At 37.2% G+C, this 22,213-nt stretch overlaps 2 protein-coding genes across 3 annotated transcripts in view; both read right to left on the reverse strand.

The window, feature by feature from the left end:
• Positions 1–8,550: 8,550 nt before the first annotated feature.
• Positions 8,551–14,452, reverse strand: zpd (zona pellucida glycoprotein d). 2 transcript variants are annotated; one of them, XM_023281910.2, is made up of 10 exons: positions 14,281–14,452; positions 14,086–14,137; positions 13,895–14,002; positions 12,184–12,392; positions 11,928–12,085; positions 11,053–11,167; positions 9,381–9,508; positions 9,113–9,296; positions 8,855–8,960; positions 8,551–8,718 (listed from the first exon to the last, which is right to left on the reverse strand). In XM_023281910.2, the coding sequence occupies exons 1-10, from the start codon at positions 14,299–14,301 to the stop codon at positions 8,597–8,599; spliced, it is 1,203 nt and encodes a 400-aa protein (XP_023137678.2). In that variant the 5' UTR covers positions 14,302–14,452; the 3' UTR covers positions 8,551–8,596. The 2 variants fall into 2 exon arrangements, with proteins under 2 accessions (XP_023137678.2, XP_023137679.2); XM_023281911.2 differs by having other exon boundaries at positions 14,086–14,190; positions 14,281–14,438.
• A 4,082-nt stretch (positions 14,453–18,534) lies between these two features.
• nup93 (nucleoporin 93) overlaps positions 18,535–22,213 on the reverse strand; it is a 36,406-nt gene continuing 32,727 nt past the window's right edge. Inside the window, exon 22 of the mRNA XM_023281904.3 lies at positions 18,535–21,729. Coding sequence (XP_023137672.1) covers positions 21,619–21,729 — 111 coding nt within the window. The 3' untranslated portion in view covers positions 18,535–21,618. The remainder of the gene's footprint in view (positions 21,730–22,213) is intronic.

Here is a 22,213-nt window from a genome sequence, read left to right on the forward strand (position 1 = left end):
ACACACACACACACACACACACACCAAAAAGATAGAGAGATTGGACTGCACTGAAACTGCGAACTCAAGGTTGTTTAAGGGTGGAAACCATAATAATCCTCCCTATGAAATACCACCAGTAGCTGCATCACATCACAGCTAACAAAGGAATAAGACTAACAGCAGGAAGAGGGTTCTAGGAGAGTTCTTTTTACATATCTGTGCACCAACTAATGGGAGAACTAAATTTAAACCATGGTTTAGCCCCACCTTTACCCAATCACATTTCCATATTTCAATTGTATATTTCTCTTCTATAACCAATTGCATTTCACCATACTGAATAAAATGTTCTGTTCATATCAAACCTTTTCTGGGAGGCTGTTCCAAACAGAAAAGGTCTTTTATGAACCTCTTTGAGACACTGATATTAGAAAATAAACAACTTAATTGGAGAGAAGTAGTTTGTCTTCTACCTCAAAACACAAACATGCTCAACAGCCAGATCAGGCCAGAAGCTTTCCAAAGTACGAGTGCACCACACATTTTCACCCAGTCAGCACACCACATTCTCTCTTCAATACATAATAACGTCACAAATTTGTGGGCAGTTGGAGACAGCATGCAAGCTGCATGCCCAGTGGAAAAATACGGTGGGGATGAGATGGAGGAGGGACAGGTAGAATGTAGAAAATGTTTCTTTTTCAGGGCGCTGGATTGGATCCTTGGATTGGATGGACCGTGTGCTAAGAGACATGGACATGTCTGTGCACCAACAAAGAGAGCTGAGTTTAAACCATGGCTTCCCTCCAACTGTTTTACCTTTTAATATAAAACTTTTGTGTAACAGCAAGGAATCATCCATTTCTGAAAGGCTGGTTACAGATTAACAGCTTGCTGACTGTGATTTTCCAAACAGAAATGTCCTTGTACAAGTTTGAGATTCTGTCAGCAGAATAAACATCTTGATTGGAGAGAAGTAATTTGTCTTCTATCTCAAATAAATGAACATGCTGACAACACTGAGTAATTAAAGATTGTTTTATCAATTTGAATTAAATCCAAAATAGTAAGTGCTTCTGAAAATCAGTAGGGTCAGTGGTGTGTGTGTGATGCATGAATCATGTCTGTGCAAGTGTTGTAAATGCAAACCAAGACCTGAAGGGGAAAACTACACCATAACCAAACCGGAGTGTGTGTTACCTGTGGAGGGAAGCAGAGAGAATGATTACAAATCCATCCATCCATTATCTATACACCGCTTAATCCTCATTAGGGTCGTGGGGAACTGGAGTCTATCCCAGCTGACTTGGGGTGAAGGCAGGGGACACCCTGGACAGTCTATCACAGGGTTATACAGGCAGACGAGCAATCACACTCATATTCACACTTATGGACAATTTAGAGTCACCTCAGCATGTTTTTGGACTGTGGGAGGAAGCCAGAGAACCCGGAGAAAACCCATGCATGCACAGGGAGAACATGTAAACTCCATGCAGAAAGATCCCAGGAAGGCGGGGACAAGAACTGGGGATCTTCTAGCTGCAAGGTGACAGTGCTAACCACCAAGCCACTGTGCAGCTAAATATAAATTCAGTCAGCTCTTAGTAACCTGGGAACACACTGGGGCCCACAGGTGCTCCTGACTACACTAATCAGCCACTAGCAAAACCAAAAGAAAACTAGAGCCACCCTCACCGGACCTCAGGGGTCATCACAGCATGTACTATAACCAGCCAGTCACAATCACAGGTACAGCCTTAAGCCGTCCATCCTGTTGACTACAGCCACAGCAGATGTTAAATAGCAAGTTTGTCTACACTTTCAGCAGACAGCTTGACATCATAGTCCTTTTGGAGCATTATTCATCATACACACATACTGCTGTCTAAATGTGTTTGATTACATGATACAAGGTCACCAGACCTGTAGTCCATTTAATCTAGTTTGTTCCTCCCTTCCTCCCCCATGTCCTCACAGGAAGTCACAACTTTGCTTTTCATCAATAACTGAGCACACTGCAAACATAAGAGAGAAATAACAATTTTCAAGGGTTTGAAGATCAACTTAAAAACCGCCAGTGTCCTTCACACCATGGTGGTTCACTCCGTGGTTTTATTGAAGTGTAAAAATACTGACTGACTGCTGAGCTTCTTAAACATCTCAAGTTAAGCCTCACTAAGTGAAGCTTCACTCTCCTCCCACAGCAGCAGCAGCATCTGTCGTTACTCTGCCTGGACACAAGATGGCAGCATGGATCCACTGAAACTCCTCACTCAGCCTGTGGATGCTGTCAGGTGTGTTGTGTTGTACTCAAGAGGTCTGTATGAAGAAGCAGGATGTGAGGTTACTGAGGTAACTTCAGGTTTAACTCTGGGTTTCAGGGCTACGACGGTGGTTCAGTTGTTATTGGGGTACATCTCCATGGTGACTTATGCTGAACGTGTTCAGAAGCAGGTTATGTTCCAGATAAATGTAAAAAAGCTCCTCCTACTGACCAGTCAGTTCTCTAGGAAAATGTCATCAGCGTTAAAAGATTCACCAGAGCTGTGGGCTGATAGTAAGAGGAGAAAATAAGAGTTTTTAGAGCTGTGAGTCATTTCAAAGCCATTTCATTGTTCTATCTGCCTTGTAGAGCGATACAATCCTAAAACAGAAACTGGTCAGAAAACACTAAAGCCTAATAGCATTACTGGTGACCGTACAAGATTGGTAATAAGCCGATTTGTTGATGTATGATTTTACATTTGTTTTTTACTGACTCCCAAAACTGTTGAAGCAGCTGAAAGTATAAGACTCTGGATGTTTGACATGAGTGGATAGCTTATCATTTAAATAATTTTTGAATAGAATAGAATCAAACTCACTGAGCCAAAAATGACATTATGATCTTAAACTTGCAAACAAATTACTTGCATAATCATGTGGTATCTTTTTTTTTTTTTTTTTTTGTCTTTCTGGCAACAATAAATGACACAACAAACTTTGACTGCTCTGACAGATCTGTGCTTTGTTTAAGGTGACGTCTCCTCCCAGTGATTTCACTCTGTTTAAGAGAGATGCTTGTCCCTGAGTAACATCTGGGGCACTAAATTGTCACTCAAACTCATTTCATGAAGGGACACACTGAAATATGGCCATGATAGAGGTTTGTGGCAACATATCTATTGTCAGGAAGGTTCTATATACTTTAAGTGTATTTTGGAGGAGGTTTCCAAGAGGAGGCGACAGCCGTGATACACCAGACCAGATCATCTTCTATGGAATTCTTCTAACACACATTCACATATTTTAATCCTTGAGACATTAACACCAGACAAATTTTTGTTTTTTCAATGACAAATTTCATTTTCAATGACAAATTCTTTTTTTTCAATGACAACCGATACTGCCTGTTTTAGCTCCATAAAGTAACTGTTAATCAAATTGTACCTTTTTCTTGTCTGGTTATCTCTCATATCTCCAAATCTGCACTTCAGTCCAGACTGAGTCTTTAGACCTAATTTAAAACATTTAGAGGTTATAATGGCATTTCAACAAAAGCCAAGGCAAGTTTATTTGTTTAGCACAATTCATACACAAGACAGTTCAAGAAGCTTTGCAATGGCAAAGAAATACATTCAGCACAGAACTTTAAAATTAATTCTAAAAATGATTTAAAGGTAGAAATTAAGATCATACATTAAAATCATAGAAATAAACCATATTTAAGCAATAAAAGTGTATTAAAAGTAGACATTAAGATCATACATTAATATGTATGCAATACAGCAGTATACATTTCACCTTCTTCTCCAACTATCCTGCCTGCTCCTGATTGGCTCACTTGCAAACTTCCTATTTTATTACAAAAACAGTTCATCAAAAAGTATTTCTGAAAGCATTTGATGCAAGAAATAACGTTACATGTCCACTAGATCTTCCAGTTTCAGGCATCTCATTCACTGCCTATGTGAAATGTACCGCATTGCATGCTGGTTCCGTTGTGGTGCGTTTCAAGCTGCGATCCTGTACCTTGTTAGCTATGACAGTCCTGGTACCAGCAAACAGTCTAGCCAGCCCACAATAGACCACTTTTCAAGACATAAAACAGTGCTTGAGTTCAAAAAAAGTGTTAAAATGTTGAGTATAATAGCATAATTTCACTTTGAGTTTGCAGTAATCTGTGAATGTAGCAGACAGATGAAAAATGCAGATAAATATGAATGAAACAAACATTTTTGTTCTTTAAGTTTATGTATATGTCTATTCATTGATTCAGTCATTAACCAAAATTTATTTGAACTGAAAAGCCTTGCTGATTGTGTCAAATATTGCTATTTGGCAAAAATGTGATTAATCACGATTAATTAATTATAATGCCTCTAGTCAGATTATTTTTTAAAATTTAAAATGGAAAAAAGGACCACTGGCTGCCTTAACATATTATTAGTATTTTGGTGAAAGTAGTATGTTATCTGTGGAATCATTGTAGGAGGACGACCACTGCAGCCATGATTAGTGGTACTATGGTTCATTCTGTACCCCCTGATTACTGTTGCAACTGTTTTTACTGACTTTTCCCCATGACTTGTGTGGTCACTACAAAATGCATGACATACTTTTGAACTTTTCTGAGAAGAATTGACAAAAAAAGACTCTTTGATGTCAACATGAAATGGATTTGTACAGAATAATGTAAATTAATTAGACATATAAAATAAGTGATTGCATAAGCATTCACCCCTTTAAAGTGACAAATTCAACTCAGGTGCTGCCAGTTGATGCTAAAAGTCACACAATTAGTGAACTTAAGATCATCTGAGTTCAGTGAATGTGTCTCAGTGATCGTAGTATAAAGACACCTGTATTTAGAAGAATCCTTCATACAACTATATCATCAAAACAGTAGAGCTTCACAAAGTACTCTGTGTAAAGGTTACTGAAAAGCTCAAGTCAGAGGATGAACACAAGAAAATGTCCTTTAGAAGGAAACAACAACGTAAAATACAGCTGCTACACTAAACACAGTATTAAAAGTAGTTAAAAAAAAGTCTGAGATTTCAACCTGTTGAGCTTCATAAAAGGAATAAAATGTGAAAAACTCACCTCAGATTGACCATTTGATCACTTACAAGCTGAATCACTTTAAAAAATAATTTCAATTCAGTTCATTTTGAGAAACTTTCAAGACCTGAAAACCCTGAAATGCGCACGCGTGTCAACAAGGTCAATCATGTGACATGATGTCACACATGATGTCATCAGGCTGCATAATGATGTCTGATGACATCATAATGATGCAGCGTGACATCATCAATGTCTTTAAATAGGCATCAGAAACACTTGTTGACAGCAGACACCCATTTTACAGAGAGCATGAAATACATGGATAGAAGCCCAGCTTCAACAGAAAACAACTAAGAAACAACAGCAAAATACAGCAAAAGAAGGTATTATAGAAGCACCAAGGAGATTTTTGCAATGGACAAAGATTGGAAAGGAAAGAGAATCAAACTAGCCCCACTACCATCCATCTGCAGGAAGGTAGAAAGCCAGGGAGGGGACCCAGTCCCCATGAAAAAAGATGAGCCTCTGTCAACCTGTGCAAAGACTACCAAAAAACTGTGCAGCTACTCCACTCATCACAGGCGGTTAATACCATGTAAGGAGTTCACCATCCAGGACCTTGTGTTTAGACCACATCCACCAGGAAATGGTGATGAACCAGTGGAGGCAACCTTGAACAAACCAGCTATGTTGCTTCCCAAAAGCAAACAGGAGCAGCGGCTGTCCGACTCCAAAAAAACACCGTCCTTACCTCCTGCGATGAAAACCATATCCTGTACTGGGTGGAAACCGATGAACAGAAATGTTGTTCCAGCTATTGTGACAAAAATGAAGCTGTAAAACATCTTCAAGAACCAGGCCCTATAAATAGGTCCTATAGCACAACAATGATAATTAACATTAGGCTATATCTTATTAGTTGTACTTAGCTATGTACCATTTAAGAAGGCCCCATAGTGCAGTAGTAACCCAGAGTGCAGGCACACAGGAGGCAAGACAGATTCAGTTTCAATTGTTTTATTCTGTCTCTATTTGAATCTATCTATCTATCTATCATCTATCTATCTATCTATCTATCTATCTATCTATCTATCTATCTATCTATCTATCTATCTATCTATCTATCTATCTATCTATCTATCTATCTATCTATCTATCTATCTATATTTATTTTAGGTTCACATTGTTAATTTCCAGTCTTCTCCTATTTGTTCTCCTATGCTTATATTGGTAATTTTGTGTCTCATTTTGGTTGTATTGCCTCTCATCGTAGCCATCCTGTTCTTCCCTTCTGTACTCCATACACTGAACTCTCCATTGTGTGGTCACTGACAGGACCTGTGGCAACATTCCATGTTGCAAATTCAAAGCTATCTATCTATTTTTTTAGAATTCTATGAAGTTACATTAATTATTAATTATTCATTAAGTTGCAAAAGAATGAGCTGAGTTACGTTGGAGACTCTTATCACTCACCTCCTGCAATAAATTTAAGTTGAGTAAAGCATCCGGCCTTCAGCATACAATGTTTCTTCTATCATTTGTGTAACGGTTACCGTTATAGAGAATATAAAGATGTGGGGTCCTTATTGGTCTGTGTGGTAACAAAAACAAGAAAACATTTGTTAAATTATTGATGACAACTACTAAAATCACAGGGGGATTTTTTTTACATGTTAAATTGTAAATAAGTGGCAACAGATGGTACCAAATTTTGTTAGCTCATCAAAGATTTGATTAACTTTTGTTCTTCACACTTAGTTTAACTAATTCACACTAACAGGCTCTTATTGCGCTAATTCTAATTCAGTTTCGTTTCGGCTAGACAAGTGACAAAAACAATTGAGGTATTAGGTTAGAGATGTTAATAACTGTGTTTATTTTTATGATATCGACCACAACTTTGCACTGAATCGCTGCCCTGCTGTTGATGATCGTGGAGCTAAGATTACTGAATAATATGTGAATTGTGCTCCATCTTGTGGGGCATCACAATATTGCACCAGTACACAAGAGCAACAGAGTTTGAATGGGTTTGCGTTTACTACTGAGCAGAAGAACATCCTGCTGTCTCAGAGAGGACCAGAGAATATCAAAGTGGATCGGGCTTTTACAAAGAGGGAATTCATTTCCGTGCAGTCATGATCCAGATGGACACAACTGCCCCAAACTGAGAAGTCATTTAAATCTCCAGAGGTCATCCTGGGTCACGTGTACAGCCTGCCTATCAACATGTGGAGTCTCAAAGCTTGCTTGATGCAAGTATGACATGAAAATACGTTTCTGTATTTGTTCAGGTAGATGGTGACTTGTTTTGTTATAAGGTGTCCAAATGCTCGTAATATTTTAACTTGGAAGTTGTTGAAATACCTCCAAATGATTCTGTTCAGGCTGCAGGAAGAAGCAGTTTTTAACTGGATCTCATCTCTGCTGAAATTACATGACATAAGTTACACTTTTGCTACCATGACATATCAAAATGTCTCCCGTGTGGAATATCTGCTCTCTTAGCCTCAGTATTAATTTTAATTTGCTCTTTCTGCTTTGATAATTGAGAGATAAAATTCCATTTCTCTTAACCCTGTAAAACCCCAGGATTGGAAAAAAATTTCAAAAAAAAAAAAGATGTACTTTTGTAACAGTGGGTTTCACAGGGTTAAAAACTTGTTCTTGCTTTTATTTTCCTTTAAGGACTTAATTTTTCAAAACTTTCAGGGCTGAGATAAGTCACATTTGCACTCTGGTTTTAAAATTACATAGATATATTAGTAAAACACCTTTTTTTTCCATGTATAATCAACTTTAAAATGTGTTTTTGATTTAATTTTTCAGTCTTCTGTCTCAAATCGTTCAGATCCAGTGTTTAGGCCTGAGATACATCGCATTGCACATTTCTTTTTTAATTATTTAGAAATTCTAATAGCAACAACAATTTTTTAAATGTATAATCAACTTAAAAACTTGCTTTTTAAAAAATTGTCTTTAAAGACTTCACTTTTCAGTGTTTTTGGGGCTGAAATACATCACAGTTGCACATTTCTTTTTAAATTACGTCGAGATATTACCAGAAACAACCTATTTATTGATGTATAATTGACGTAACCTCGTAAAACCCAAATACACAATACATAATATATATTAAAAATAATAATTAAAAAAATAAATAAATAAAAAATAAAACTGATGCTGTATTTTTGCAACAGTGGGTTTTACAGGGTTAAGCAAATAAGTCATTTTTCAGATCTTCACAGGTTGGATAATGTAAATTTTAAGATGTTAAAATTCATGATCAGTACAGTTAATAACAGACATCTAAAAGAAGGTCGATGAGGTCAGCGTGAAGCTTTCTGAGCTGAATCTAAGAACTGAATTCAACTTAAAATTAGCCTTCTGGGGAGATAAATGAAGCTTACCGATGCTTCTTAACTGTGCATTTTTGCCCTGTTTACAATCGAAACCTGCTGTGACACAACATTTATGTGGGGAAAACGAACATCAGGATAGTAATAACGAGGATTTGGGTGATTTTTAACGTTTATTTTTGCCACCGACAGCAGCGGCGTTGTCGTCAGTGCTCCTCCATCTGTGCTAGCCTCCTGCTGCCTGCCTTTGCCACAGTGATGAGGATGATGAGGAAGAAGCCCACAGTCCAGACACCTGCTACAGGCAGCACCACCGTCGTCAGTATGCCTGAAAGAAATGTGGTGTTGTCACAAACAGTGGGAGTCTTCAGTGGGGCCTTTGGGGAAAAGTGGGAAATAGAAAGTCTAATAAGAACAGCAGCGTCCTGCTTGTACAGTAAAGAAAGAGTGATAAAGAAGTTTACTGGATTGAGGTCTGTTTGGCATTTCGATCCTGATGGGTCCATATGACAGGAGGCCTTGGCTGGGATCTGCTCTCATTGCTTCCCTCTTACTGATTGAATTACAGTTCTGTAAAGGAAACACCTCAACTTAGAGCAAATATAATGAACGCTCTTCAATGTTTTTGTGGAAATTAAGCAAAATACTGATTATTTCCATCAAGACTTGACCAATACATAATTAAATATGGGTGTGAAGTGGGCGAGGAAGTCGGAGCTCACAACTGCGCAGGACTTGTGGTCGTCCGGCTCACACAGCTGCACGGTGCAGTGGAGATAAAGGTCATGAGGCGATGCCGTGAAGCGAAACATGTCGAAGCTGTAGCGGACGGTGGAACTTTCTCCATTGTGTCCAGACTGTCCGTCGGTCGCATTGAGGAAGGAAACAGTTTGGTCGCTCACACACCTGGAAAGGAAGGAAGAGAAAGGAGGGTTGGAGCTCACAGTAGCCAAGAAGAAACTAATTGTCAATATGAAGAGATGTTCTGACCCGTCCACAATCAGATTGTGAACTGATCCCTCTTTGGTATGTGGCTCAGCAAACTGTGTGGCCCAACACTCATTAACCCGAAGCAGGAAGAAATCCGCAGGCTCCGTCACCGTCACCTCTACGAACACCTGCACGACACGGAAACACTTTAACTGACGACAGTTCGAGTTGACATGCTGTTATCAGGCCAAATAATCTGAATTCTCATTCGTCTAACTTCATTCTGTTTTTTGCAGCTTAAATCTAAATTTATCAGAATCACAAATACTTCATTGAACCCAGAGAGGAAATTGCTTATGTTACAGTTAAGACGAGATAAGCCTTTTCTAATCCTGCAGTGGGGATATTTCTGTTGTTCCAGTAACATAGATAGTGCAAATATTTACAAAAATTAACAGAATAAAACAGGATATACACGAGTACTAATTGTAGAAATAACATTATTGCACATGTTAATGGTACTGCATAGATTCCTTCATGAATGGAATATTGACATAAGTATTATTGCACTGATTATTATCTATATTTTACAGGTACTACTTTACCATTTGAAAGTTTGGCGCCACCCAGACAATTTCATGTTTTCCATGAAAACTCACTTTTATTCAAGTGCTAACATAAATGCACAAGGGTTTTCTAATCATCAATGAGCCTTTCAACACCATTAGCTAACACAATGTAGCATTAGAACACAGGAGTGATGGTTGCTGGAAATGTTCCTCTGTACCCCTGTGGAGATATTCCATTAAAAATCAGCTGTTTCCAGCTAGAATAGTCATTTAGCACATTAACAATGTCTAACCTTGATTTCTTATTACTTTAATGTTATCTTCATTTAAAACAAAACTCCTTTCATTCAAAAATAAGGACATTTCTAAGCGACTCCAAACTTTTGAACGGTAATGTAGATTTGTAGTAAAGTACCAATGTAGAGTATGTTCTGGTAAATGTATAAAAATATAATATTTTAAATCCAGGTGTATTGTATCGAGAGATGTATGACAGTTTTTCCAGTGAGCAGTTCCTCTCATTTAAAGTCTTACAAATTTAAGCAGTACAAAAAATATATAGATAAACTTAAGTTTTAAAAAAAAGTGTCCTGAAAATATAAACATAAGTAGAAAAAGAATAAGCCTATAATGTAAAAAAATGTGTGTTGTTGCTAAGAAAAAATATGAATGCAAGTATACTGTGTGTTCCTCCACATTGTTTCCATACTTTAACTGTATTTATGGCTAAGGAAGAGCCTGTATGAGACCTTAACAATGTAAATTTTACAAGACAAATGTCAAATCATCAACAAGAGATTATGGGAGTATCACTATTGAAATGTTCCTGCTTCAGTGGCCTTTTAACAATCAGAATCCTTCAGTTGACTTGCCCATTGTATCCTTAATAAAACCCTTTCAGTGTCAAATTCTTATTTTTTTAAAGCTTTTAATTGTCACAAGTTTCTCTTGTAGGCTCAAAACTGTCACCGTCATGATAAATTCTACTAAAAAAAAAAAAAAGAGCATGTGTACCTGAAAATTAGACTTACAGACATGTTGTTTTAACAAGTCCAGATACATTTTTAACAGCTCTAAAGAACCAGATCCAGATTTGCATCAAAATCTCAATATTCTCAGGAAGAACAGGGTTTTGTTTGGGGACTGACCAAATCCCATCCTACCTTATCTCTGAGTTCGATGGTGGGAGCGCTGGTGTAGGCTTTGGTGTAAGTGTGGTCTTTGTACAACATCATCTGTATGGTGGCATCAAGTTCGTCCACTCGCATCACCATCTCGCTGAGGAGGAGCAAGAAAAAAAAGCAGGTTACGAGTTTGCTGCTTAAAAACACTCTAATAAATAATGTTTTCACATCCAAGTCACTTCAGCAGACAGGTTTGATCCCAACTCTGACTGTACAAGTATCATGTGAAAGAACTTCTCTCATCTGGTGTAATTCTGGTTGCGTTTTGCTGCGACTCTGACTTTTCCTGGTGCTGTTCTGTCTTGTTAAGCTTTATTTACATACACTACCGTTCAAAAGTTTGGGGTCACTTAGAAACATCCTTATTTTTAAGGAAAAGCTGTTTTTTTTTTTCAATGAAGATAATGTTAAATTAATCAGTAATCCAGTCTACACATTGTTAATGTGGTAAATGACTGTTCTAGCTGGAAATGGCTGATTTTTAATGGAATATCTCCATAGGGGTACAGAGGAACATTTCCAGCAACCATCACTCCTGTGTTCTAATGCTACATTGTTAGCTAATGGTGTTGAAAGGCTCATTGATGATTAGAAAACCCTTGTGCAATTTTGTTAGCACATGAATAAAACTTCTACTACTTTTATTTATATGTCTGTACATATACTATTCATACAATTTTTATACATTTTCCTTGTTTTTATATATTTATGTCCAGTCTGTTATAAGGAGAAAGGTCATGTGTAATTTCATTGTATAATGACAACAGAACCGTTTCTGATTCTGGGTGTGTTCTGGCACCAAAATGAGCACAAAACATACTGAAAAGTTCCTTCAATGTTAGATTTTTTCTTACCTTGAAAAGGGGATAACAGGAAAAGACAGACTGACTCTTCTGACGTACGGATAGATGCATGTGAAGTCCATCTTAATCACTGGATCTCTGATGATGTTTCCAGAAACCTGAGGGTCGGACATTAGACTCAGGGAGTATGAGATGTGGGTAACATTTTTCTGTAAGGAAAGAATCCAAGAATTAGCTACACTTTTACAACATTTGCCCTTCTTTAGGCTTTCAGAGGAATTTAAAGTAGAAGATTCTGCAGTTGTACCTCCAGCGGTTTGCCTCCACAGCTGAGGTATTGGTCTCTGGATATCCTGGACATGTAGTACGGTACTCCTTTGATGACCGTCCTCTGAGCGCGACAAGATTTGTTGGGCAAGTGGAGGGACTCCAGCAGCACGTTGTGATACTTGAAAAAGTCCTCTATCGCTCTGATTGCTATGTAGTCTTTGCTGCACATCACTTTAATGTGTGCATCTGTAGGAGGAAAAAGGTGTTGAAATTATTATTTTTCCATCTATTTGTGACTCATCTGGGCTTTAAGGTCAGCCGGATCAACCAGGATGTGGATGCTGGGTGCAAAGAGTTTGAAAGATGTGGGCATGTAGAGGGCAGCGAGGCTCAAAGAAAATGAAGCCACAGTATTGATCGCATTACGGGAAATGTAGAATCCAATGTTTCTGAAATTTGACCCTAACGAGGATACCAGGATTAAAAACCTGCATTGCTGAGTAGCAATTTTTTAAGCTGCATCTCCAGTAATGCAACATCATATCCTCCTGAGACCCGGCCCATTCATATACGTCCTCTGTAATGGACATTTGTTGTTTTTGATCTATATTTGTTGACTAATTTGAGCTACCCTACTAAATCCTGATATCCTGGCCTTTCTAGTGATATCCATGTGACTGGATGGGATGAGGGGAACTTTGTTTTCATGCTGAGACAAAAATGAGACTGCCAGGAAAAGAGAAAAGTTAAATTAAATATTGTGAAGAGATTGTTGTTTTACCAATGGTAATCATATATTTTCTTGTTTATGAACATTTCAGGAATTATAAATTGGAGTAAGAGTTCAGTTAAACTTTTTGTCAGGAAAAAACAGCTCCATTCTGATTGTCAACCGCAATGGACACGAGAATGTGGTTAGCTAATAGCTAACTAGCATGCTAGTTCTTTGTTTACATTCAAATTTCTGCCCCAAAACACATTTCTTTGTGGGTAATTTAAGTAATTAATTTATATCAATTTATACCTATGTTTCATTAACCTCTTAAATGTCACACTATTGCTATTTAATTTAGTCTCTTAAAGTTTCATGAGAAAACAGATCGACATGCTTGTTTTCTTATCAGCTTATTTTGATATCGAAGTGTTGCTGTTTTTTTTCCCGGGTAAAATCGTTCTGTTGTCCACCACAGTGGACATGCTGTAAAATCTAAAATAGAAATATTGTATTGATGGCTTCATACTGCAGCAGGATAATGAGAACTTAAAGACCAAAAAAGAAAAGAAAAGAGTGTTGACTGTCACCTCAACCCTACTGACCCTTCAAGCTCTTTGGAACACAATCAGAACCTGTTGAGTTGATGCAAGTTATCAGGTTTTGCACAAAATCAAGTGCTGCTATCATTAAAGCAAAGGAAGGCAAGATGTTCTGAAGTTTAAGGACAGTTTTCACAGATTTGACTTTGAACTGAAATGGTTAAATTTTTATCATCAATGGTGGTAAAACAACAGAAGCAAATGCAACTTTTGGATTGCTGCTGTGAATTAAACAACATTTATATGCATATACTTGGCATAAATCATCTTTTTTAAAAATCATTGGCATATTTTGATCTGTAAAGCAGCAAAAACATCCAATGTTTGGATACTTTTCTGTAGATCAACGGGAGATTTAGTTGCAGATTCAGTCTCTTGTGACAAACCTGATGTTTTCCAGACAAAAGTGAAAAATTCCTTCCAAAAACACCTACTTTTGTCACATCGGTCATCGTAAAACCCGATGGCACACTTGCAGCTTCTCTGGTCTTTAGACAGAACACATCTGGTGCGGTCAGTGCAATGCTCCACACTGCAGATTCCTACAAAAACACAAGAAAAAACATTTTAAAATGAGCCAGTTTACACATCTGACATTTTATTTAGGCATTTTAGTAATTCTTACCTTCAACCCTGTGGCTCATAAAGTCGAGGAAAAGCAGCAGGAACAGGCTCAGCTGATTTGAAGAAGGAATATTTCCACTTTTACTCGGTTTCAGACATGATCAGTCTCCATGAAAGCCACACAAACAAACATTTAGCGGATATTTTTATAACACTAAAGGGAAATAACGCGCTTCAAAGTTCAGTCCACACCCACCTTGAAGCCGATAAGGACCATTGTCGTAAAATCTATTTCGATTTATCCCAGTTTTAATGCGATATTTGCAGTTAAATGGGACTCTCCTCTGTGTTACTGTCGCTTTCAACACCTGCTGCTCTGCGATTAGAAACAGCTGATGTGTTTTAGTCGCTGTGGGTTGATGCTCGTTAGAAGCCAGGATGAGATATTTATACATTCAGATGGGTTTTAATGGGATTTTAAACGTGTTAAAAGTGAAATAAAACTATTTATGTCTGAAGCTTCATATGTTTTCTAAAATTTTTGGGTCATTTCTGAGCATCTGGAGCTCCCACAAGCAGAATAAATGTGAAAATTTGCTGCTTTTGTTTTAACATTGTTTTCGATGTAACTTTGTAAGACCCAAATATAGAAAAAAACGAGCAAAAAAATTAATTTTTATTTTATATATATATATATATATATATATATATATATATATATATATATATATATATATATATATATATATATATATATGTATGTATATATATGTATGTATGTATATATACATACATATATATATATCTAACAGAAAGAGGTTTTTATTATTTTACATGCATTTAAGTGACTTTGTATTCACTCGATATTTTAAATTCACACTTTAATACTTACCTGAAATTAGTTGCAGTCCTAGTAACTTTTTTTGATTTTTTTAAAATTTTATTTTCAGGATATTCATTACAGACTGGCGATAAAATAATATAAATACCTTATAATATAGACAAGCCTCACCCATCCACTTTTAGTACCATTTGTGTATATGTGCTATTTATGAACATAAAACTATCTCAAATATCAAGGAGTCTCCACTAGATGTCACTATTGCCAGCTCAAAATGACTCAGTACTGTTTAAAACTCATGCCAATATAATTTACTATTAATGTCAGCTACACTGGTTATTGATTAAAGCCATAAAAATTAATTTCTGTTTCCTAAACTCACATTTTTATAATTTTTTTCAACAAAAATAATCCCTTCCTGCTTTAAAATGCCTTAGACGTAACTCTACGCTGTTGCTTTCTTTAAAATATGCAAATCTAAGTCCCACCTCTTTCTCCATCCAACCCTCCACCACGTGCAGCATCTCGAGCACACCAGCTCACCTACCGCTCTGCTCAAACACTGTAAAACTGTAAGTGTATATCACATATGTAGATATATGCACACACACTTATATGCATAAACATAACACACATGATTGCAACGCAATGTTCGCTGCACTTTAATGCCACAATCTCTTTAATCCTCATTATTTATGACTTTTTGTTTGAAGTTATTTTGTTGTTATTGAACAGCCTTCTGTAAGAGTCACTTTGCATGTCACTGCCTGTACTGTATGTGATACATACAACTCTTGAATGTAAATGTTTGAACCAGAAAGTGATTCTGGAAAAAGAATATCGGTACAGAAAAATCCTCCCTTCAAACTGACAGGATTTGTTCCACACATTTGTCGTTTGTTTTTGGAGATTGTCATTGGTACATTGCAGTTTTAAGGTGGATATCCTCATGATGTGTCTTCTAGCATATTAATAACACCATACTGATGGTGAACTGAAATATCTACTACAATACAAACCAGTTTTCATCTTTAAAATGTTTCTCGTGAATCTGGAATAACATTTTGACCCCATATTTATTCAACCAGCCACTCACACGCTGGATGGAGACGGTTTTTAGTGTCAGCAGGTCAGAACTCTGAAATAAGACTCTGCAGTTAGAGATGACAGTGTCTTTAGGCGACGCTATAAGTGGGTCACTGAATCTGATACTGTGCCAACTCATCACACCCGCAGGCTCAGAGTCCATATTCTCAGACATCATCAGGCCTCTCTGCTGTTAGAATGAAGACCATCTGCTTTTGATGGGATGGATCAGAACCAAAAAAGGCTTGTTGATCAGCGAGGTCCCACTGGTATCCTCCTCTGATGGTTAAGAAACGAATAAATGGTCCACAAACCTTCATATGGGAGGAGGTGGTAGCACAAGAGATGCTGAAATATAACCTGGATTAGCTCTTTTGTTTCATCCACGATAACACTTTATCTATGCCTGTGAAATATAGAAATACAATAATTTCTGAGGCAAGTTCTGTAAAGCATTGTGAGCTTTTTGCTGCAAATGTCAGACAATTCACAGAGAAAGTGATCATACTGCCCTGTTTTAACAGTTTAAAGTGCAAATCAAAAGAAAAACTAAAACTCTCATAAGAGATTTGTTCCCATAAACTGAATGGACTCAAAGAACTTGTCAAGTCTTGAAAAGACACTTTAGGCGTGTATGAACCTTCAACTGCAGAGAAAGCTCAGGTTGTAAAGAATCGACTGTTACGTAAACTGAAAGCATGATTCAAACAAAATCTCCGTTTTTGTAATGCTAAACAGTGGTGATGTGTGAGGACAAGGACATGGGATTGTGAAGCTAAAAGAAACTCAAGGATACTGCAGTCAAAAAGCAACTAAAGCACAGTCGGCGATGTTTCTCTGCAGATTGTAAAGCTGTGTTGCTTTACAATAATTGCAGCTTTACGCTGACCTTAAGCTTTAAAAGTCTGGGATAAACCTGCTTTTAAAACACAGAGTTGAAGCAGATATGACTGATTTCTGTGAAGTATTTCTGTACTTAGAAGACAATGAAACCAAAATAATACATGCATTGTGCCCACTTCTAGTTAGATATGTAAGTCTTAAACCAGGGATGTCAAACTCATTGTAGTTCAGGGGCCACATTCAGCACAATCTGATCTCAGTAAAATCACAGCATAATAACCTATGAATAACCATAATTACAAATTTTTCCCTTTGTTTTTGTGCAATAAAGTACATTCTGAAAATTTTCACATTAAAGGAACTGTTTTTTTTTAAACAAAATATTATGAACAACCTGACATTTCTGAAGAAAATTAAATTCAATTTAAATCATATTATGCCGTAGTTTATCGTTTACAATGGCACAAAATGTTTTGTCATCTGGAAATGAACAACGTAGTATCTTACTTTATGATCAAAATGACAGAAAGTCAGACAAAAAAACAACAAAAACAAGCCAAGTTTTCCAAAAACGAGACACAAAATGACAAAAGTGAGAAACAAAGTGACAAAACATAGACAAACTACGCAAGCGTGACAAAAAGGTAAGACAAAACCAAAAAACTGATACGCAAAATGACAAAAACATGAGACAAGCAACAAACGTCTGACAAAACGACAATAAACAACAACAAGACAAACTGTTAAAAAAAAGTTACAAAACGACAAAAGAACAATGAGCAATATAGTTTTTTACTTAATGATCAAAACAACTTGTCAAGGTCTAAAAATTACTTTAGATTTATGGTTTTACAAATTTATAATTTGCAGTTAATGTCTTCTCTGTAATTTTTACACTTTGAGGGTGGGATTGGACCCTCTGGAGCACCGGTTTTGGCCCACGGCTGCATGATTGACGCCCCTGTTTTAAACTGTCTTTCAGTCCAACATGAAGCTGAAGTAGAAGATGCAACATTTTCTAAATTGATAATATCAAAATGATGATAAATAGCTGAGTAAAGTGTGTTATTGTAGGTACTTGTACTTTAGTTTTTCCTCTTTATGCAACTTCATGCTTGTATTCGATTACATATCTAAAACAAATCTTGGATTTATTTAACTTCACTACATTTCTCTGACAGCTTTAGTTACTTTTTAGATAAATTAATACAAATCATCTGTGTTCTTCCAGTTCCTTGAGATAAATAAACTCTTAAAGAAGCTCGAAAATACATTCTGCGGTTCCTAAAAACTACAAATTTATAGTGATCCTGTAGAATATGATAAGTAGCTGTAGATGAAACAACCAAAAAGTGTAAAAGTTGTGTAAATCTAAACATGTATAACATATAACTTCAACTTAAACATTATTGCAGCAGTAACATGAATCAAAAAATGTCATATACCATTGTAAAACACTGACAGGGGCCATTTTTATGATCGTTTAAGTACATTTTGCTTAAGTGAGATTTTGAATGCAGGACTTTCACTTGTAGAGGAGTGTTTTTAAAGTGGTGTTGCTACTTTTACTAACATGATCTGTCTTTCAGCGCTGCCATTATTCATGAAAAAAAACATTAAGTTATTAGGGTTTGCATGCCCAAAGAATCTGACCCACATTTTTCTTCCCTTTTCTATGAAAATGTCTTCAAACATTTTGCAACCTCAACCTAAAAGACAACAGAACAAATCCCCAGAGGAAACAGTGGTAATATTATTTATTAACAGACCGATAAGGTAAGAAGAGTTTTAGGAAATGTGTGCTTTACAGATCGCAGTGATGAGTTTATAAAACGTGTCAGTCGATAAATGTGCATGTACCGATAAATGAGTGAAGTCATAAAATAATGGAAAAAGAATAAAATGATTAAAGAAAGCAGAAAAATATGAAATGAATGTGTAGAAAAGTATAAAAACTGACAAATCTATGTAGTAAAACGTCAGTGTACAAAGACATTTTTACTACAAATCGTACTTGTAGTGCTGATTATTAGTACAATATAGGATGAGCTTGAAGTATCATAGTAAAAACGAGCCATTTGTTCTCGCAGCGGTTCTTCCTCTGGTCGGCAGTGGTGTGGTGCCACCCTGGTGTTGTGAAATAGCCGGGTTATAGGAGGTGTCTGTCATCGGCCTGATTCACAACACCAGCTGCAGCACACACACCTGGCAGGCTGGTCTTCTGCTGCTGGAGGCGTCAAAACACACAAAGGCGCACAGATCATTGTGGTTTTTTGACGTTATAAAGAAGGAAACATCTCATTCACTGGAGACGCAAAGAGACTGAGCAGTAAACTGCGTCTGAATTGGAGATACCACTTTCCACCACATGAGAATGAAAGCCACGTACGCTGTCAGAACAACGGTGTTAAAGTAGATGTAAACACGAGACTAAAAAGCTGCTCGGCTACGACAGCATGGAGCCCGTAGTACTTGGCTCGGCTTCATCCGTGGCCACAGATGAACCCAACATCTTCGTACAGTTATGTGGAGCAGCCAAGACAGAATGGGCCTCCATCTGTGTTCTCTCAGGCCAGACTGAAGGACACGGAGGGTGGGCCACAAATTTAACGCGAGGGGATAGATTATTTCTAGACGCCTCAGTGGATGTTAAGGTTCTGCTGGTAGATGTTTATCAGGGCTGCTGTAGCTCAGGTAGACTGCAAAGGTGTGGTCGCTAAGATGTTTGTCACAAATTTCATCAGATTTACACGATGACAAATAAAAGCATCTATCGATCTCTGTATCCATCCATCCACTGGATGCTCGAGCATGTTTGGGCAGTTATAGTGTGTGATGGGCAATAAAGTTCACAGCATGCATCCTTGACTGTTCACAAGAAGTGAAATAAAATGTGGGGACAGATTACAAAAGGCCTTAAATATGTGAAAGTAATGTTGAGATCAATGTATGACAGCAAAGTGGGTCGATACTGTTACCCATAATTACTCTGCCAAGGAGGCGGAGCCTCGGCAGAGTTGTGTGACGATTGGCGTTGGTTTGTCTGTCTGTTAGCAACATTACTCAAAAATAGACTAACAGATTTGGATGAAATTTTCAGGGAAGGTCAGAAATGACACAAGGACCAAATGATTAGATTTTGACTGTGATGCAGCTTATGGTCTGGATCCACGGATTTGCTAAAGATTTCTGTATCACTGCAAAATAGGCAAGACATCACTGCAACTATGACATCAGGGGAACACTGTCAGCTGCCTGCTGATGATCACATGATTGTGATCCTACTACAAATCCACTGCTGTGGACTTATTGGGACTTATCTGTTGGAAATGATACAAACAACAATTGATTAAACTGTGGGGGTGTTTCTGAGTCCCATCAATTCTTGCCGCATGCTACATATTTAGGTCACACGATCTGGCATCCGTATATAACATACACATGCATAACGCACACCTGTACTCAGCGCAATGTCATTTTCTTTATGGGTACATCTATATTAAATTGCCACATTCTATGTTGCAATGATTTCTGCCACAAATTTTTTCCAGATTTCAGAAATGATACAACCTATCAGCCTTAGCAGAGTACTGCACTCTGAGTGCTTTTCTTGTTCTCTGAAAGTGGTGCCAAAATTGTTGGAATCTGCAAAAACCTCCTTGTTTGAAACCTAGTATGACTGGTCAGTGGTATATTCTGCAGTTTGTGGTAAAAAAAAAAAAAAAAACCACACAAAAACTAATAAAATAAACCCCAATGACTGGTCTTATAGCTAAACTCCAGCCAACCAACCAGCTGCCAGGACGTGTCCCAAAGAGAAACTTATTTCGAAGCAGCGTGATCAGAAAAACTCACAATTACATTTTGTCCGACTTGTTGCTCCTGGAGGGACAAAAACAATTGCGACTTGACCTGGAAAAGAGCTCCATTCTGTGGATAGGTGACTAGAGTTTCCTGTGTATTGACCGAAAGTGAAAGAACAAAAGTGTTTTTAAAAGAAGTCTGTGTGTAGATTCTCTTTAAATTATCCTCCTTTCTACCAATTAGACTTCTGTCTCTGATCATGCTGATAAATAATTAACTGCACTCTAATTCTTGCATTGCCACTGATCTACCTGTGAATAAATCATGAAACAAACTAAGACATTAATAAGGATAATGCTTCTTTAAGTAAGTTACACATCTGCTCACTTCATCCTCTTTCTCTCATAGTGGAAGGTGTAAACACATCTGTCAAAATGTGACACCTTGTTATGATGTGTTGTGTAATAAACTTCCTCTCAGGTCAGCAATCCTCCCTCCAGAGGTGATGATTAATGGTTTCAAAGGTGGAATAAATCCACTCCGCAGCTTCTCGGACTGAGGAATCAATCTGAGCAGCTGCAGGAGAAGTTGAAAGAGTGCTGGGATGACTTGAAAATCAAAAACCAATACTAGAACTGATGCTTTTTAGAATACATGGATATAGACATTTGTAAAAAATTTAATGTGAAGTGTTTAACATGAAGAAAAAAAATGACTCTTTAAAAAAAAAAAAAAAAGAAATGAAAATAAACAAATGAATGCAATGGGTATTAAAATGTTAAAAAAAAATAAAAAGACAAATGAAAGTCAACTTATTATTTTTTTTTATTCCAAATCATTAAAAGATACAAATATGACACAACAAAATGAAAAAAAGAACAAAAACAACAGACAGGAACTCAGATGGGTGTAACAACAATGTGTCTGTTAATGATGAATGCCTGTACAAAACAGAATGGCAAACAGGGGTGTGTGTGTGGTGTGTGTGTGTGTGTGTGTGTGTGTGTGTGTGTTGACGTCTCAGTTCATCAGTAATTCCATCTGCACCAGTCTTGCGTTTGTGTCGCCGGCCATATTGTAGGGAATCATGCCAGCAAAGGTGATGAGGGCTCGGGCCTGGCTGCGCAGTTGCTGTTTGAAGAAGAAGAAGAAAGTGTGTTCACATGACACCACTAAAAGAAAAGAGTGTTGAATGTACGACTAAACGTCCAGGAAAGACACTACAGTGGATGCTCAGTTTGTTGACTTGGTGTAACGGCTGCACTGTGGCTAGAAAGAACCACAGTGGTTATTCATGCAACAAAAGGTTTGCAATATTCTGATTTAACGTAAGGTTATCTACAGTGCAAAATATTTGCCCCCTACAGAAATCTTCTATTTTTGCATATTTAACGCACTTAAATGTTCAAGATCATCACACTAATATTTATATTTATTGAATATGATACAGAAATAACCCACAAAAGACAAAAGGCTTTTTTTAAATCATGGTTTAATAATTAAATAATTATTGAAAACCTATATCACCCCTGTGAAAAAGTAATTGCCCCTCTAAACCTAATAACTAATATTTTTAGTTCGACATCAAGTGCTGCTTTTTGAGAACCTTTAGCTC

This window comes from Amphiprion ocellaris, chromosome 3 (genome assembly GCF_022539595.1).
Source record: "Amphiprion ocellaris isolate individual 3 ecotype Okinawa chromosome 3, ASM2253959v1, whole genome shotgun sequence".
Classification (NCBI taxonomy): Eukaryota; Metazoa; Chordata; class Actinopteri; family Pomacentridae; genus Amphiprion; species Amphiprion ocellaris.

Bases quoted from the DNA above. Each gene is read 5' to 3' on its own strand.
- zpd (XM_023281910.2), bottom strand. From the start codon at position 14,301: ATGGTCCTTATCGGCTTCAAG. The intron at 12,393-13,894 runs GTAGGTGTTTTT...TTCCTCCTACAG, and splicing joins CGATGACCGATGTGACAAAA to ATGCACACATTAAAGTGATG. The intron at 8,719-8,854 runs GTAAACTTCTTT...CATTTCTTTCAG, and splicing joins GCCAAACAGACCTCAATCCA to GCATACTGACGACGGTGGTG.